The 18412-nt window shown below is 52.7% G+C and overlaps 5 protein-coding genes across 5 annotated transcripts; 3 read left to right on the top strand and 2 right to left on the bottom strand.

Annotated features, from left to right (window-relative positions):
• Positions 1 to 229: 229 nt before the first annotated feature.
• KRP23_13662 (uncharacterized protein) lies at positions 230 to 1567 on the top strand (the record flags this gene model as incomplete). The annotated part of the gene is made up of 3 exons (XM_067884403.1): positions 230 to 1004; positions 1074 to 1162; positions 1241 to 1567. 3 exons carry the CDS (start codon positions 230 to 232, stop codon positions 1565 to 1567), a joined length of 1191 nt encoding a protein of 396 aa, XP_067738424.1.
• Positions 1568 to 1697: 130 nt separating this feature from the next.
• Positions 1698 to 2297, bottom strand: KRP23_13663 (uncharacterized protein; the record flags this gene model as incomplete). Its single annotated transcript, XM_067884404.1, has 4 exons — positions 1698 to 1871; positions 1934 to 2024; positions 2088 to 2137; positions 2208 to 2297. 4 exons carry the CDS (start codon positions 2295 to 2297, stop codon positions 1698 to 1700), a joined length of 405 nt encoding a protein of 134 aa, XP_067738425.1.
• A 136-nt stretch (positions 2298 to 2433) lies between these two features.
• On the top strand, positions 2434 to 4287 carry KRP23_13664 (CCR4-NOT transcription complex subunit 3; the record flags this gene model as incomplete). The annotated part of the gene is made up of 1 exon (XM_067884405.1): positions 2434 to 4287. The coding sequence occupies one exon, from the start codon at positions 2434 to 2436 to the stop codon at positions 4285 to 4287; it is 1854 nt and encodes a 617-aa protein (XP_067738426.1).
• Positions 4288 to 4419: 132 nt separating this feature from the next.
• On the top strand, positions 4420 to 5793 carry KRP23_13665 (putative serine racemase; the record flags this gene model as incomplete). Its single annotated transcript, XM_067884406.1, has 6 exons — positions 4420 to 4575; positions 4641 to 4832; positions 4898 to 5188; positions 5273 to 5411; positions 5475 to 5581; positions 5650 to 5793. The coding sequence occupies 6 exons, from the start codon at positions 4420 to 4422 to the stop codon at positions 5791 to 5793; spliced, it is 1029 nt and encodes a 342-aa protein (XP_067738427.1).
• Positions 5794 to 16696: 10903 nt separating this feature from the next.
• Positions 16697 to 17974, bottom strand: KRP23_13666 (Chaperone protein DnaJ; the record flags this gene model as incomplete). The annotated part of the gene is made up of 4 exons (XM_067884407.1): positions 16697 to 17011; positions 17079 to 17489; positions 17564 to 17740; positions 17822 to 17974. The coding sequence occupies 4 exons, from the start codon at positions 17972 to 17974 to the stop codon at positions 16697 to 16699; spliced, it is 1056 nt and encodes a 351-aa protein (XP_067738428.1).
• Between the last annotated feature and the right edge of the window lie 438 nt (positions 17975 to 18412).

Raw genomic sequence — 18412 nt, forward strand, 5'->3', positions numbered from 1 at the left:
TCATTCATTGCACGCCCCCGTTTTGAGCTACTTGAAGGCGCGTTTGTTCTCCATCGCCATCACTGATGGGCTTTTGACACGCGAGCGTTGGCAGTCGCTTCCCGTCTCGCTGCGGGTCTCAGCTGCGCACGTTACCGGCTCGTCCCAACCAGCACCAGCCAGTGACGACACCCGACTCGAGAAGGGATTCAGCGCTTGCTCACTCTGCAACTTGCCCTTCTCCTTGGAGATGCACATCACTGCCGCAGCTCCGAGACCTGTGTCGAAGCACGACCCACCGCCGGAGCCGAGCTTCCACCTGCCCACGGATCTCCTGGCAGTGAACGGACACTCGGGCACTGATGCCGCGACGATCGGCAGGCCGCTGGCTCCGCCTCCGCACCTTCTCGACTCGATGTTATCGTCCTCGGCTCCAGTGTCGACCCCCTCTCCAACGACCACGACAATGTGCGTCACCCCGGCGACGGAGATGGTGTCTGGGTTCCCGTCCAAGCGGCCTAACTGGACGCGTCGTCTGGTGATCACGAAGCAGCCTGCGTCGGAGTTCTACAAGGACGAAGGCGGTAAGGCGAATGCTCTGGAAGTGGAAGTGACGTTGGTGGAGTTTAACGAGCGGGGGGAGTCTGCCCGCTCTCCTGACAAGGACTTCATCGACATTCCGCTCCGCATCTTGCTCTTCTTCGAGTCTGGAAAGCGCGTGGATGACACGGATCAAGAGATCTTCCGCTTTGTGGGCAATGACTACGACTCGGTGGTGATTCGAGCTCCCACGCGCAAGGCTTTGGTGCCGTTCCGTCTCGAGAAGGTCAGTCGGCGGAAGGATGGCCAGAGATTCAAGCTACGTCTCGAGGTGGACCAAGAGCAATGCACGGCCAACGTCGCTGACCTGACGCCGGTCTTTACGAATGCGATCTGCGTGCTGTCCAAGCGCAAGCATCCGAGCTCCTACCACTCGGACTCCTCCGTTCGCGCGAAAGAGCCGCCTCCGAAGTTGCTGAAGCGAGGTTAGTCCTATATTGCTTTTCAAATGAGGTAACTGATCTCACGCTCTTCTTGGCTCGCTTGCACTGTAGATTTGTCGGCGCTGGAAGAGCGATTGAGCAGGAAGTTTGATGGACTCTCCGCACACGTCCACCATTTGACTCAGCTTGTTCACAAGCAGGTCGGCTTCGCTCACATGCTTGGCATTGACGGTCTGGCCACTAACTGTATGGGCTCTTACCGTTATTTTGCATGGCAGAATGAGCTCATCGGCAGACAGCACACGGCTCCGGTGCCCCCAGCAATGCATTGCGCTCCTAGCGACAGCTCAATCCTCGAGTGGCTGCTTCGGTCGAACACTCCAGATGAGGGACCCTGGCCTCGACCTGTGGTGGAGCCGCAACTGTTACCTCACACGGCCATGCCTTACTTCGAAGTCGCTGAGGAGCCGTACCATGGCGTGGAGGCGGAACTTACACCTGCAGTCATCCCAGCAGCAGCAACGACATCACCAACGACGACGACGCCTACGGGCTTACGTACCAGCGACTTGGCGACACCTTCGCTACCGTTCAACGACATTTGAGCTACTCGTCGTATGTGCTGCATCCGAGACCGTAGGTACTGCCTCATTTTCGTGTCGAAAACTCCCTCGGCTTGGTCGAAAATACACAGCGGCCCGCTTGACGCGTGGTCCGCTTCTTTCATTCGTCAATTTACTCTTTGGGCTGCTGTTGCTGCTGAGGTGTGGAGTTCTCTCCTGTCTCTAGGAAGTGCCGGAAGTCGCCCACCACTTGCGCCAAGTTGCCTGCCGTTTGGATCTGCCGATGCAAATCCACGTTCTTGGGGCTCTTCTCCATGAGATTCAGCAGCTTCTCTTTTCGCCCCAACTGCAGTAGCAGAATCAAGAGTCAGCGCTGCAAACCTTCAGCCAATTGTCTGGGCAACGTACAATTTCCTTGTAGAGCTCGTCGCACACCGAGTTGAACTGCTCGAGCTTCTTGACCACTTGGCCCTCCACACCATCCTGTCCTTCCCCTTCACTGCAGCAGCAACATCAAAGGTTAGCACTGCCATTTCCACCTACTAGCAGTCAATCGTCGCACGGGGATTGCTCCTCGGACTGCACGAGCGTCAGACACTCGGTCACGAGCTCCTAGAACCACACAGAACGCCGTCAGTTGGCCGCAACTGGTCGCCAAACTCCCGCAACACTAGCTACATACATCGAACTTGACGCAGACATCCTCCACTCGTAGCGCGAAGGGCTTGTTGGGGTCCTTAGCCGCCTCGCTCGTCAGCATTACGTTCGCCATCTTTGCCTACTTGGTAAATGGCTCAATAACGCATGTTATCTCCCATTGGTCAAATTCCTTCTCCTTTTCATCCAATCAGGAGACGTCTCGTACCGCCCCCTTTCAAAGGAGGACTAGTAACGTACAGCGCAGCACCATGGCCGGCCAGCGCAAGCTGCTGAGCGAGATCGACCGCACGCTCAAGAAGGTGAGCGAGGGCGTGGACGTGTTCAATGATATCTGGGACAAGGTGTACGCGGCCTCGGCGCAGAACCAGAAGGAGAAGCACGAGGCGGACCTGAAGAAGGAGATCAAGAAGCTGCAGCGCTTCCGCGACCAGATCAAGACGTGGATCGGCAATAGCGACGTCAAGGACAAGCGCCCGCTCGTGGAAACGCGCAAGCTCATCGAGCAGAAAATGGAGGAGTTCAAGGTGTGCGAGAAGGAGACCAAGACCAAGGCTTACAGCAAGGAAGGCCTCGCCCAGGTGGAACGTCTCGACCCGGAGCAACAAGCCAGGCAGGAGTCCCACGCGTGGATCCAGGACTGCCTCAACCAGTTCAACGTGCAGATCGAGGCGCTCGAGAGCGATGTGGAGCGCCTCCACTCGGCCAAGGGCCGCAACCGCAACAAGTCCGAGATCGACGAGAAGGAGAAGCTGCTGTCCAGGCACAAGTGGCACATCCTCAAGCTCGAGCAGATCAACCGCCTGCTGGACAACTCGGCGCTCGAGCCAGATCAGGTGGACGAGCTCAAGGAGGACGTCGACTACTACCTCGAGGCCAATCAGGAGCCCGACTTCATGGAGACCTACGGAGACGACGACATCTACGAGCTGCTGGACCTTGACACGCTCGGTGCAGCTGCGCAGGTGGCGCTGCCGACCGAGCAGGACGTGGGTATCGACGATGCAAGTTCCACAACGTCTGCGTCGTCGGCTACTGCTGCTCCCCCAACGATTACGACGACAAGTGGACGAGGGAAGACGCCACGCATGAGCGCGACGTCGTCCATGATTACAGGCATTGGACGCGCTGGTGCTGTCAAGCCGATTGATCTCAAGGCGTCGACGCCCAGTCGTTCCAGCAGCGCAAGCAAGAGCGACACGTCACCGAATGGCATCAAGACGGATGACCTCAAGATCGGAAAGGGACGCTCCACTCCTCAGCGTGCGAAGAGCGGGTCGTCAGACAAGGGCGCGAGCAAGACCACTACGTCAGTGCCGTCGTCTCCTGCAGTTGGAGAGCAGCGTACACCCGTCCGCAAGGTGTCGCCACCTACGCCGCAGCGCTCGCCGTCTCCCAGTATCGGAAAGGGGCACGTCGTAGGCACGAGCTCGTCGTCGTCATCCACCTCGCCAGCGGCTAAGCCTCCGTCGATTTCAGCGCCTTCTCCAGCAACTTCTAGTGCGTCTTTGCCTCCACCGGTTCCTTCCCCGTCGCCTGTAGCTGCCGCTACTGCACCAGCACCAGTAAATGTATCCGGTCCTCCATCCGGAGCTGGATCTGCAGCACCTACGCCTACAGCAGCAGCATCCAAGCCTCGACCCATAGAGGATTCGCCTCAACTGACAGAGGAGCAGAAGCAGGTGCTGCGGCTGATCGACGAAAGCTTTCACTTCATTCCAGAGAGCCGCGACTCCGAAAAGGACAACCGCTACGTGCCGCGCAACCTGTACCCGACTCCGGCATCGTTCCCGGCAACGCCGTCTACGCTCTTCTCCAGCTCCCCCATCTTCGAGAAGCTGGACGTGGACACGCTCTTCTTCATCTTCTACTACCAGCAGGGCTCGTACCAGCAGTATCTGGCCGCGCGCGAGCTCAAGCGACGGACATGGGGCTACCACAAGAAGTACAAGACATGGTTCAAGCGCCACGAGGAGCCGCAGGTGACAGGCGAGGACTACGAGCAGGGCACCTTCGTCTACTTCGACTACGAGACCGGCTGGTGCCAACGCATTAAGACGGAGTTCACCTTCGAGTACAGCTTCCTCGAAGACGAGCTGCAGTAAGCTCTGTGGGCCCCGCCAGTAAAGTAACTCGTGCCTTCCTTCCCCTGTCCAATTGCCGTACCACACCTATACAGTACCACGCTCAATGTACCCACTCAGGTATCCTCATTAGCAAAGCACAAAGAGCTCCTCATGTCTTCAACCGACTACGTCATCTCGCTGGCCAGCGTGCAGGCCGCCGCCGAGCGCATCCACGGCCTCGCACACCGCACGCCCGTGCTCACGTGCCACGCGCTGGAGTCGATTGCCGCGGTGGAGAACGAGGCCCCGAAGCGCCTGTTCTTCAAGGTACCCGATAACCTGCCACACCGTGAACATGGGGGGTTCTCGTTGACTCTTGTCTCTTGTGCAAGTGTGAGAACCTGCAGAAGGTGGGGGCGTTCAAGTACCGTGGCGCATTGAATGCCGTCAAGAAGTTTCTGCATGAGAAGGAACAGCGAGGCGAGAAGGGAGACACGACGTTCGTGACCCACTCGAGTGGCAACCACGCGCAGGCGGTGGCTCTAGCGGCCCGAGACGCGGGTTGCAAGGCGGTGATCGTCATGGTGGGTTTCATACAAAGGGGGCGGCTAGCGTCTGCTCGCACTCATCGCTGCCGTGTGCTTTGTAGCCGAACAACTCGCCCAGTGTTAAGCAGAACGCCGTTCGTGGCTACGGGGCTGAAGTGGTGCTGTGTGCACCGACGATCGAGGCGCGCGAGAGAGCCGCAAATGATGTGGTGGAAGCCACGGGCGCTTGCTTCGTGCACCCGTCCAATGACCCCGATGTCATGAGCGGCCAGGGCACGGTGGCGCTGGAGCTGCTGGAACAGGCAAAGCAAGAGTATGGAGTGGAGCTGGACGCAATCCTCGTGCCCATTGGAGGCGCTGGCCTCTGCTCTGGTGTTGCGATGGCTGCGAAGGTTGGTTTATGAATTGTGTGCATCTAGTGAAGCTGCGCATCTGCAGTAGGGGGTATGGTGTGCTGAGGAACTTGCTGTATGTAGGCATCTAACCCGGGTATCAAGGTCTTTGCGGTGGAGCCCACCGGTGCCGCTGACGCTTACAACTCCTTCCAGAAGCGAGAACTCACGGGTCATACCGGTCCGGTGAGCACTGTGGCCGATGGGTTGAGGACCACATTGGGTAGGTGCATTGACGGTGAGTTGACGAGGAGAATGAACAGCTAACGTCTTGCAACTGCACCAGGTGACAACAACTGGCCGGTCGTGCGCGACTTTGTGGATGAGGTTCTGCTTGTTTCCGACGACGAGATCGTCTCCGCCATGAAGCTGATCTGGGAGCGCATGAAGCTGGTAGGAGCGCGCTCATTAACACTACCCTCTTGGCCCGATCAGCAACTAACTTCCATCGTGTCCAACAGGTTGTGGAACCCAGCGGCGCTGTGGCCACGGCTGCTGTCCTTGCGCACAAGCTGCCAGCAGGGATTAACAACGTTGGCATTGTGTTCTCGGGTGGCAATGTGGACCTGGAGAAGCTGCCGTGGACACCGAAGGTCTCGACCTAAGCGATGCCGAGCAGCAAGGTGTACTGAAGTTCATTGAAACGCACACACTAAAGGTGAGCTCAAGATCGCATAGACACTATTCACTTTGTGCTGCTCGCGTCCGACGATAGGGGTCGCCGAAGGGATAAGGAGCATGAACTTGATCGGCCTTCAGCATTTACGTCCACCAATTCACTTGAGTCACCTCTGGAGCAGCTGGGTCTGTGGGGAAACTTGCAGCTATAACTGAAGATCGTGAGCACGAAGTCCAACTCAAGATGAGACCGATGATGATCTCTATCGTGGTCGACGTTGAAATGGTTGTGACAGGCAACTGTGATTCATAAGGCAAAGCTTGTCTTTTGAGAGCTGCCGTGTCTTGGAGCGATTTTTTTGGGTCAAATTCGGTCAAGGTCAAATTGGGTCAACTCTCTTAAGCCTAAAACTTAGTCTTATTTAGTAAAAATTGCCCCTAAATTTGACCCAAACAAAGGCTCTAAAAATAGTTCCTCCTGTAACTGCAATACTGTATATTTGATACTATATAATATATACTATATATTATATTATAGAGGTAAGTAACAGTTTAAAAAAATGTCGGAAGACTGGACCAAGCGCAAGCATACATACGTTTTTTGGCATACAAATTAGTGTGATAGTATCTCCGCTTTGTGGAAGCAAACCGGCGAAATGTTGGCAGACTGTGTGTGGTTAGGGGTGAAGGACAAGCATTGATCCGTGTAGCAGTGTGATATTGACTTTTAGTATGAAGTTAGCTCTTCATATATGTTCCAAGTATATTTGTGGATTTACAGAAGTGGTGGTTCTAGCTTGGACTGTCGTTACCGTCTATTTCCCAACTTGATACTACTGCTATATCCGATAGAGAGGTTGTCCACGGATGCAATCAGGTGTGCAAGGTTAATCTGTAAATCAAATTAGGTGGATAGACCGACAGCGGCGCAGGGGGACCTCCTGACGGCCAGCAAAACGTTTGTGCCAAAGTAGTCGCTGAGCATACGACCACCCGGCGTGCAGGATTTATCGAAGACATGTTACATCACCATGCCTTCGCAACCCAAGTACTGCAACCAAACCACGAGGCAAAACCTTCGTCGCACGATCGGCCTGAAAATGATGTTGTACAAGATGGCCGACGAGCGAGCCACATGCTCTGCTTTTAGTCGTGTAGTTCGGAATACTTCAGTGCATCTTGATGAAACTCTGTGGTAATCTCGCAGTCTTCATATTCAGGTTAGACCATTTCGTAGTAGCTCTGCATATCTGGTGCGTATATTCTGCATGCATCTCCAACTATTTGAGAGAAATCGTTGTAAGTACCGAAAATTATTCTTACATGTAACCCAGCGCTAGACAAGAAAAATAGGTATCTCCCGCAGTGGTGGAGGATTGCAAGTGGCAGATGATCGGTCTGCTGCCGCTGTTTAGTCCGCCTCGTCAAGAGACGGCCGACACGGTGAAGAAGACCACTGCTCTGGCATTGCAGTGAAGATGGTCAAAGGCGATCAATAAATATCACTACATATCACTACTATCGATACGACTACTTATAGTACTTTGCAGACTACTTTGTTTTAACCTAACCATAGCAAAATAATGTTTCAAGCGAATAAAAAAACTTACGCAAATAATAATATCCACCGGCGGGCGTTGTCAACCAGTGAATACAATGAGCGAGGCTCAAGCTCGCGTCTGTTCGCCCGTTGGTATGTCACACTCGGTCATTCACTTATCTAGCATATTTGTAGGAAAATGATGCTACGCAATATGATTGGATGAAATTACGCTAAGCGTTGCCGTTTGGTTGCTGACGCTGAAGTGGTCTGCTTTTGGCATTGATGGGTCTCTCGAAGTAGCCGAAGAACAGTTGTGACCGATAGCTCTACAACCCGATGTTTTTTTATGTGTAAGTCGGCCATCCCAACGCGAAAAATCTCTGTCGCCTTGTGCTCTGACATATCGACCCGTACAGCTGGCCCAGTCGTCTCTGCTGCTTGTTTCATGTAAACCCCAGCCTGAGAACATTCTGTGCAGGTGTTTGCTCGGGAGACCATGTTACCGAATGCTTTTGAATGGCGGGTATTTCATGTGGTTGTATCCAAATCACTACGGATTCCAAGCTCCGAACGGTCCTGTTTTCGGAAATTCAAAAGATTCGGAAGCAAATGGGATTTTCCGTCATAATAGTGTACAGGTTTCGCGGTGCTCATACTTTCATCAGGACAATTTGTTGGTGTTTATGATCGCGCCGGTACAGCCCTCACTATCAGACATTCTATCGCTGGTTCTAGCTGGTCTTTAGTGATGTTTCCAGCCGCGACGCCTTTCTCTTCTATCAGGTGGCCAATTCCTTCCAAAAGAACCGGCGGCAAGTTGTCAATAGCGAATTTCATTGACTTAAGTTGCTTGTATAGCTCAACATGCGGATGAATGCCCATCGGAATCATCCAAGACGATGTATCCACTACAAGTTTGGACCTGAGTTGCTCCAAATGATCATCATGTCGGAATAAAAATGTCGAAAGTAGAGGGTGAGAAATAGGCAACGTAGCTCTAAGGTAATTGGCGTGAATTACCAGGGAGCCAATACATAGTTTGAGAATGTACTATAATTATTCAAAGCAGGAAACATCTCAGCCACAGATTTGCACATGGTAGAGTCTTGATTGCTCTCAAAGTGAGGTGGAAGAACCGCAAAATCTGCAGAATTAAGCGGAAGATCTGCAACAACCCGTCCAAGATACTGATCACCCGCTGATTCATACCGTATGTATCGATCCTGCACCCCTCCTAATGACCAACCAACTCTCAGACACACACTCGCGATAGATGGTCCAACGGTTGTGCCGCTGCAGATGAACGTCGCGACGCCATTGCGAATATAATGTATCCCGTAATGGTTAAGCCCGGGTCGCTCAACCATAAGCTGCCATAATGCTGTGCCGAACCGGGCCTTTTACTGGGACCCGAGAAAAGGGGGTCATGGTTGCTGTGTGGGTCGGCAAGCTAAAACCATTGCCAGTGATGTTATTCAACATGTTGCCGAATTGAAAGGGTTTGTGTAGTTGAGGCGTGGGTGTTTTGGTCCTCTGTCCTCTTGATTCGTCTTGGGCTTGTGTATTACGCACCCAAAGCTATCGTCATGGGCACTCAAGTGCTCAGTGCAAATGGTTTGAGCAGATTCAGAGCGAGTCATGAGATTCCATTGCGTAGTCAAAACAAAATGAGAGAAGCCCCCATCTTCCCGCAGCACAGTGGATTTACAAAGATCCTGGTAGATAGAATATGGCAGTGAATCCTTGCCAGACTCACGAGGAGCACCAGCTTGATGTTCCTAGGTTTGGGGTCATTTTAATCCGGAAAAGAACGTCGACATACTCTACTTGTACGACGTGGGGAGAGGTATCTCCTTGCGTCGGTTAAGATCTTTAATTGCGCTCCAATATCCATTAAGAGTGCTGATCCGGGCAGTCTTTCGCTTCTCCACTAAAAATCCTTCGAAGTCACGCACCGTTACACGATCGAGATTCATTTGTCCACACCTATCAAAGTAGCTGCTCGCCTCATTGCTTTAATTGATACAATCCAGCGAGATATGGCCCTGAGACTGCCTCCGTACACATGCTGCGTTCTCGGAGCTATGCACGCATCACACACATCTTGTGCAGTCACTTCGTTTGAAGCAATCACTCTCTCCACGACGGATGCTCCTGTCATCCTCACATCATCGGCTAAGTCACCCGTGTCAACCACCGGAGTCAAATCAGGCGTGCCCATCGCCGTGGACGCAACAACGTCCACAGGACTGAAAATAGCTGCCCTAGACTGGATCCTCGAGTGAGCACAAACAGCTTCCTCGCTGGGAGTACTCTGTGTTGTCATCTTGGAGTAGCGGCACCTTTCGATACACGCTGGTCTTGAATGGGTTCCAATACACCGTGAGGGCCAGGTCACTGTGCTTTGGCACCACTAGAGCCGTCTTTATTGCGAGCAGTATGCGCTTCGCACTTTGATGTTCGCCCTGGAGAGGCTGAGAGCATGACAATGGCGTTGTGTTACGCATGTTTGATAGATGCACACTGTGACCAATCCCAGGAAGCTGTCTTCGTGTAGGATTTTTGGGCTACAACACAACCACTGTTACCCTTCACACGACCTGCATACAAACGTTAGGTCACTCTGCCCCTCACTATTTTGTATAACTGGAAAAACACATCGGAGATTTTTCCTACGATTGCAGACAAACTACCATACTAATATTTCGACCAATCATAATGACAGATTTGACTGGTGAAAGTTTGCGCGCGTCGAGCAGTCCAGAATTCATGGCCACAACCGATGATGCTGAAGCGCGCTTGCGCTCGTGGGGCGTTATAGACTATGGTCTTCCACGAACGATATTGAAAGGGGAGGAAGAAGACGGCAGCAAGGAGGAAAAGGTCAGCATCGACGCAGGGGGTGGCGACTGTGGTGTTGCTGAAAGATCCGACGGAAGCCAATGATCTGGCTCTCGTCGGATGACGTTTAGGAATGTTATTAAAGTTCATGTCCTTACCGAGTTGAAGCAAGGCTGGACGAGCACGGTACTGACCGAGCGGTACAGCATCAAGAGTTGGGGGGGGTCTACGCCTGGGAGAAGAAAGAGGCGGCTTTGCGCGCGGCGTGTGACAACAAGATGGCGTTCAAGGTGTGTCTGGGGGGACAGGGACGGCGGTGTGCGTTTGTGCATACTGAAGAGCTGGTGGAATGGATTAAACCTATGCGCCATGACGACTTCCTTCTACAGATGAGCCATGTCGTTGCGTTCGTTAGAGAAGAGTACAATGAATGAATACAAAACTATCTAGCTTCGAGGAAGTTGACGAGTCTGTATTGACTATTGCAACGCTTTGTTCATCGACACGGCTACTCCTTTCAATGTCCTACAAGAACTATCCTATCGTCAGAGGATCTACAACTAGAGCAAGAGATATTTTCTAGCGGGGTTGGGGCTTCAGTTGCCCGGGCATATGCGCGTGAGTGCGTGTTTAACGCCGATAAATGGCTGTGTACTATGATGAGGAACCAGGGAATATTATTGCGGAACGAGGTTCTAAGAAGTCAGCGAAGGTGCGCAGACGAGCACGTTCATCAAGTGCTAGCGTTTTACTGATCGTCTCAGCGGCAGAAAAAAGCTTCGGCCCATTGTCATCTTCAAGAGTCAACCTGGTGGGACGATTGAGCAAGAGTGTCATGGGTATAAGGATATCTACTCTACGGTACATACAAATGCGTGGATGGATGCCTGCATTTGGCATGACCATTTTATCGATGGAGTCTGAGCAGATTATGTGTCTACGATACAAGCGGAGCCCCTTGCCCTGTACGTAGACAACTTGAAGTGTCATGTTTCCGATGCTTCAGTGGAGGCAATGGCAGGCTGGGGCACAGAGCTGATTGCGTTGCCTAAGAACACTACGGCCGTATTGAAGCCTCTTGATGTTGGCATCATGGGGGCCTTCAAGAAACATTTGCGAGCGCTAGCACTGTCGTACAAACTGTCCTGCATCAAAGCCCATGGTCACTTGCCTCTTCGAGATCGTTTACCTGCCCTCATGAAGGTTCCTGCTACGGAGAAGCGCAAAATCGTCGTTGCGAGAGTCGTGAAGGCCTGGGAGAGTGTCAGCGACCATTGCATTAGTTGATCTTGGGAGAAGGCAGGTTCTAGTCACTATAACGATTAATGGCAGAGATTTCTTCTGCTGGTTTTATCCAATCAATTTTGCTGTGGCTTTCAATTGGCTGCTTAATCGTCAGTGTCACATCTTTGAGTCGTACACGCTTGCCATACAAGCAAAAAGACATCAGTTCGTCGTAATCTGTAACACCGTCTCTCTAGGGCGATGTGAAGTACACCGTGTCGATTTTCTCCAGAACGTTCGCGCTGGCGGAGCAGAGGTTGCTGCGCCAGAAGCATTAAAGAGCAACCTCCACGCAGGTACAGTACTGTTCTCGTCTAGTAGACCACGAGCAGATCTTCAACTCGTTCGCGAGCCAGCCGGCTCAACCCATATATAATTATGGAGCCACTTTCGTGTTGTCGTGGGCAGGGATTGACAGTACTTTGGCTGATAGTAATTCATTCTACTAATTACTACCAATATAATATTATGAAGCCATATTGGATAGTAGTTTCAGATCGACCCAAATATTTACTACTATAGTAGATAGTAAAATAAATTGTGATTAATATCGGTACTATCTGATTACTAGGATTGACCAACGCAAGCGTTCGATGAAATCGATGCGGCTTAAGAGAGGCAATAAGTGCGAACGTTGTTGCTGATGCCGCTGGTGGAAAGCATTAAACGAGCGAGTGGTTCGTCGCACTGGACCGCTTAAGCAGTCTTCCATATCTTGTAAGCGGTTAGTGGCACAGGACCGCTTGAGCAGGATTTCTCACCGAAGACAGCGCGGCTCGGCTAGCTTATCGGTTCATTTTGCGATTTTCCAACAACCAAGAACTCCTCCTCACTCTTCCTGCTCAGCCACGCCCTTCATGAAGTGCGCCAACCCCGACTGTTCGTACGCCGAGCTGACCACGACGGACCTGTGTGTGGTTTGTGGCCTTGGTGTTCATCGCTTATGCAGCAACGAGCTGTACGACGCTGGGAACCTGCGCGAGCTCTTTTGTACTCTTGGTGTGTGTACTAGTGAAAAACTATGACTTCACCCCTCGTCTTCGGCCGGAAGCGTAAGAGACGTGCCAGATCCATCAAGCCAATCTTCAATACTCACAGAGCTCCTTCCAACGCGTTTCAAGAGCGCGTCTTCGCATTGTCATGAGCAACCTACGCACAAGAACGGACAACGAGCGCGCAGAGATGTAAGTGCTGTTGAAGCACAATTGGAAGGAGATCCATCGTATGGAACTCCTCCGCGAAGTCGTCACGGCGGGCAGGATCTGATCATTTCTCTGGTCGACGATAGACCTATCTCGCTATTAAAGTACTAGTACTATATTATTCTAGATGCCGAACTCAATACTACTGCTCTAATAGTAACTTTGTAGGCGCTACTAGGGAGCTACTATAGTAATTTGGATGGAAAACCGTTCTACTGTCAATCCCTGGTCGTGGGTTCCTTAACTATCGAGCACCGTGCCCACTTTATTAGTGGACTGGCCGCAATGTATCCTGTTTTTCCGAGCTTATGATCGGATAAAAGCACTTTTAGCCAATTGAAAGTAACGGTTCGTTTATGTATAATCACATTAATACAGAGCGCTATGTATGACACACAAGCTTGGCTTAAACGTGCACAAGAGCTCGGCTCGGCTCGGCTCGTTGAGTCATAATACCAACCAGGGTGTCCAGGTTTCAGACTCTGGACTTGCAGCAATCATTTAGTCACTCTCAGCTGGACAAATACTGTAGGCAGAGGATACACATACAGTTCTCAGACAAGTTCTTTCAAAAACTCAGTACAATGCTGTTGTTGAATCAAGCACATCCCAGGATACACTTCAGGATTTGGTTTTGATTCGCTGCGTTCTACAAAGGCATTCGCAACGCTCCTGCGAGAAAAACGGTTGCAAACTCAGGGCGAGGCATTGCTTGACATACTGAAAAACTCGGCGCTGGGACATCGGTTTGCTGCTATTAGCCTCCGGCACATTGCTCTTTTAACACCTACAAGTACCCCTCTGAGACTGCCTATGTGCATGTATCCATTCGTAAAAATGTAAAACCGTCGTTCCTATGTTGGTCATCAATGCTCGCGAAACATTGGCGTCATTTATGCTCGCGAAACATTGGCTGTGTACTACCGGTCTCTCTCAATAAAAGCGATTCCCCGGTAGTATTTTTGATCAATGGTGAAGAAAAGACAAAATAGATACTGTTTAGCCCACGCCTTCTGACACAAAAAACGTCAGGTGGCACATAAAATCCGATCACTACGTATTCTGTCATTTGCCCTTCCACGCGGCATCACTTAAAGCGCCACAGTGAGCAGGGTTATCCCACGTTATTCTGTGCACAATAGTTATCTCCGTATGCAACAAAACTGTACCAAGCTAGAACCGTCCCAGCCCCACAGGGTATCTCGAACTGTGTATAATGTTAATAACAGCGTACGCGTGGAAAGCGCGAACGTGCTCGACAGAGCTCACTTTTAAACCCTTTGCGCCAACAACAAGCTACTTCTACCTTTCCAAGCTCCAGTGATGAACATCGGACGGCTCGTCACCGTCGTGGCTGTCACGTTCTTCTCCGTCGAGGCCGTTTCCATTGCCCACGACGAAGTACAGCCGTTCCCTCAACCGGATCCTGTTACCATCTCCGAAAAAGCTGGTGTCAAGTTCAAGCCACAACTCCATTTCGAAGGCGGGTGCGCCGCGTACCCCGCTGTGAATGCTGCGGGTGAAACCAGCGGAGGCCTCAAAGGAAACGGAGATATTTCCGGCTGTGAGATTTCTTTATTGGGCTCGCAGGTTTACGGCCGTTCTGAATGGTACAACGATGTCTGGGCCATCATGTACGCCTGGTACTTCCCCAAGGGTTTCTGGGATGCAGATCCGCACTGGCGCCACGACTGGTCTAACGCTGTTCTGTGGATCGACAACCCCGCCCTTGAAAACCCGAAAATCTTGGGTCTATCTCTATCGACGTCCGAGAACAAGTACAACACGAAGAACACTTATTCACCCACGATAAATAGCACGGCGCCAGCCCTTTGTCGCGACTTGCCGAGTGTGGCAAGTGCTGCATTAGTTTCCTCCGACGTGTGTGGCAGGCCGCTTGAAACCCAGGATCTTATCATGTGGGGTCAGCTCACGGACGCAGCTCGTGCTGCGCTGAACGACCAGGATAATTTTGGACGCACCGAAGTACCGATTAGTGACGACCACTTCCCCAAACATCTCGAAGAAGCGTGGCCGCTCTAGTGCGACTGTTTTCTACGACGACAAGAACAGCCCAGACGTCTGTGCATTGCTCGGCGCTTCAATGGAGGAAACCAGCAGCTTCATATGGCTGTTTTAGGCCAAGCCTTTTGAAGAAAGACTTGTTTTGTTTTCCAATGGGGTACATTGGTGTCACTTAGCTGCCGGAGTTGGTGCTAGACGGACTGCACGAGGGTAGTCACCAGTGGGTGTACACCCTCCAGGACTCAAACGGCTTACCGCAGCTATCGCCGCGGCATTGCTGCATGGATTCATGCGACTAAGACGGGTTCTGCGAGGTACTTTGACTCTAACGGTGAAATTGACGTCAATGTATTTACGCCGAAAGATGTTGAGGCCTTTTTGCTAGCTAAGACGAACGACACTGAAAAAAACGCTTAAGGTTACAACCCTCAGCGGCTATCGAAGTGCTATTAAAGACATCTTCCGGCAGAAAAAACTGCCACTCGCTGTCGCCTACATAGATGACATGACGACATTTTTTGCCGGTCTGAAGCACATGGAAGCTGAGCGCAGCCAGGGAGGAGCAGGCACAGGTGATCTATCTACGAGGAGGAAGCGGCAAACCTATTCAGAGTGGCGACTTATGATGCAGCAATTGAACGCGAGACTGGAGCGCAACCACCTACCTCTATGACTGTACAGCAGGCAGCGATGCTGTGTATTACTGGAGTGAACGGTCTGCCGATTAGCTCTTCTCGTCGCTTTCGTCGGATAACACTACTCAAGATCACCACACTGCTTCGTCTAGTTAGAGAGACAGAACACGAACAGAGCAACAACGCTCGCAATGTAGCATGTAGACAGAGGAAGAGAAGACGCCAAGCATATATGCACTTACTTGGACGCTCTGCTTCAGTTTTGTCGCGCTTGCCGGAAACGTTTGACCAATGATATCACTTAGTTAGCACTGTCGTCAAACTGTCGTGCGAATGCTCGACACTGGCCAATATTGTGTTTTCCACATCGAAGAATCGAAGTCGTGATCATGGAGGGACGTACGGATTCCGATGATGGAGCACTAAAGGGAAGAAGGTGGGTACATGTGTATTATCTTAAGTTATGTATTAATTGAACGAGAGAGTGGCTTCTGCGTCTCTGGTCCGACTCCGTGCGGCGTCTCCGCGCCTTCAGGTCGCAAGCCTTCATCTCTTGCGGTACCCTCGGCCAGGGAGGGGTGTTGTCGGGCGGAGCTCGCGGCGCACGTGCGTCGGACTGAAGACACCAGAAGCAGGTTTGAATAGGGAGGAACCAAGTTGGGTGGAGAGGGCGTTGCTGCTGAGGGGCGAGCGGCGGGAACCTCGCGGGGACTGGAGTCAGAATTCCGTCATTCTGGGCTGAGAAAAGGAGGAGGAGCCTCCGCGAGACGCGCCGATCGCCGACGATCGACCCACCGACCAGTACACTGGGCGCCTAGGCGCTTGAGTTCATTTTCCTCTTTCGTCGGGCGAGAGGCTTGCCGCTTCGTTCGGTGCGGCAATAAGACTCGACGATGACGTCCAACTTGGAGCTCGCCTGCGGAGCGGGGCGGCGGCAGCTCCCCGGGCTGCGCGCTGCCTCAGCGCTCGCAAGGTTTGGATTGTGGCTCAACACTCGGAGTCTCCCAGACATCGCGGTCTTCGCAGCAGTCAGCGTCGTTGGAAATGAATGCCAGCTCAACCCACGCTGGCGCCACGTCTTCGCCGGAGAAAAATCCGAGTCAAATGTAGCCATGTCATGGCCAAAAGTATCCTGCGGTGGGTCAAGTATGCAAGCCGTGCTGTAGCATCCATCCATGCAGCAACATTGCTCCGCCAACACTTATTCCAGAGCTTGTTGGTTCCACTCAAGAGAGAGGAAGTGCATGCTTCGGTGGTAGGCTACCCACCACTGGTACACGCAGCATAGGTCACCAAAAATTGCCCAAGCTATAATGCAACATCAACGGAGTTTCATTTTCGCTGCTACTTGTCCAGTCCTCTAATCACTGAACAAGTAGTTGAGCGCAAAGTAGATGCCGACGGCGTAGGCCCATCGAGGAATGCCGAGGCCGCCACCGCTCTGTACCTCCGACTGCGGGGTTGCAATGTCGCGGAGTTCTTCCGCGGCAGCAGAGTTCTCGTCCGATTCAGCAGCTTGGGAAGACTGCGAACCGGCAGGGTGCTTCTCCATTTTCAGGCGCTTCCTAGCAGCAGCCGGAATCGCGTCGGCCTTGACTACCTTGGACGATTCCGGGCGACGACGGGCTGACGATGCCACCTCTCCTTGCAGCTGACGCATGTTCAACAGAATCGCCTGGCCACAGAACGCTCCGTCAGGTCCCTTTCGGACAACACAAGACAGTCAGCAATATAAAACGCACCTGGTTGCTCTTCAGAAGCTCAATACTGAGCGCAAAGTTCTCGCGCGCCAAGTCGTGGTGGAAGTATCCTCCGATGGCGCGGCATCCATTCAAGAAGGGCGGGAACGCCGAGTGCATGATCGTGACGAAGTCGTGCATCGTCATCATGGGGAACAAGTACGTAGGCAGCTGAGCCCCGCCATAAATCACATTGATCTCCAGCACGAGGCAGAGCACACCACCAGCCAGCGACCACGCGCGCGCCTCGCGGGCTGTGTCGCTCAGCGTAAGGATGAACGTCAGCACGGCCCAGATGGCATAGAAGGTCACTGCGCCCACCAGCGTCTCAATCTGCATCGCCCACAGGTCCTTCTCCACCGCAGACTCACCGAACAGGTCATACAATGGGCGCTTGTGGGCATCTCCCAGAATCTGTAGCAATCAAGCACCAACGTCAGCGCCCGAGAACCAACTCAAAACCCTCCAACAAGCACGGCAACACGTACGTCGAACGCCAGTCTGAGGCGATTGAACTCTTCGGTGGCCGTGGGTGACGGGTTCTTATCCGGGTGGAGCTCCACCGACCGCATGCGGAAGGCGCGCTTGATGTCGGTATAAGACGCGTCGCGACTGACGCCCACCACGTGGTAGAAGTTGTCCTCCTGCGCGTAGAGGTCCATGCCCTACAACAAGAAGCAGATAGAAACAATGACAAGCAGGTGAGACAGAGAGCAAGTCGATGAGAATTGTTGCAGCTTACGCACAATGGTGATGGCGGCCAGCGCGACGAGGAAGGCGACGGCGTAGAAGAAGGCGCGGCGCTTGGGGAAGCGGCCGGGCTTGAGGATCCACGAGACGACGGGCGAGATGACGAACATCTGCACCAGGATGCCCTGGGACGAGTCGGCCTTGCCCATGGTTGCTGCAGAACTTGGCGGCTACGTGGACCTTGGTCAGCTCTTGGACTTGTGCGTCGTCGGTAGGTGATGATTGAGATGGTGATGGGAAAGATCACATCGATTGGTTGATAAGTGAGATCGTTTTGACCAATCCAGAGTGTGAAGGCACTCTTCTGGGAAGATCACTTGAGTAGCAGTTATCGACCACCGAAACGTCCGTTACACGTCGGACTCATGCATCATACGTAGCAGGCGCTTCGACGGCGTCACCTCAGCTTCTCGCCTTCAGACCTGGTCCTTCACGGCAACCCCTCTGGGGTCCCACGAGAGATAGCCTTGCTGGAAGCTATACGCGGACGAGGGCGAGCTGCGGCCGTGCGGGACCCCACGTCGAGATGAAGTGATCCCATGCGACCTTTCATACACGCACCGAGAGTGTCAATTTCAGCGCGCGGT

The sequence above is a fragment of the Phytophthora ramorum genome (assembly GCF_020800215.1).
Source record: "Phytophthora ramorum isolate Pr-102 chromosome Unknown Phyram_PR-102_s0018, whole genome shotgun sequence".
In the NCBI taxonomy this organism is placed as follows: Eukaryota; Oomycota; class Peronosporomycetes; order Peronosporales; family Peronosporaceae; genus Phytophthora; species Phytophthora ramorum.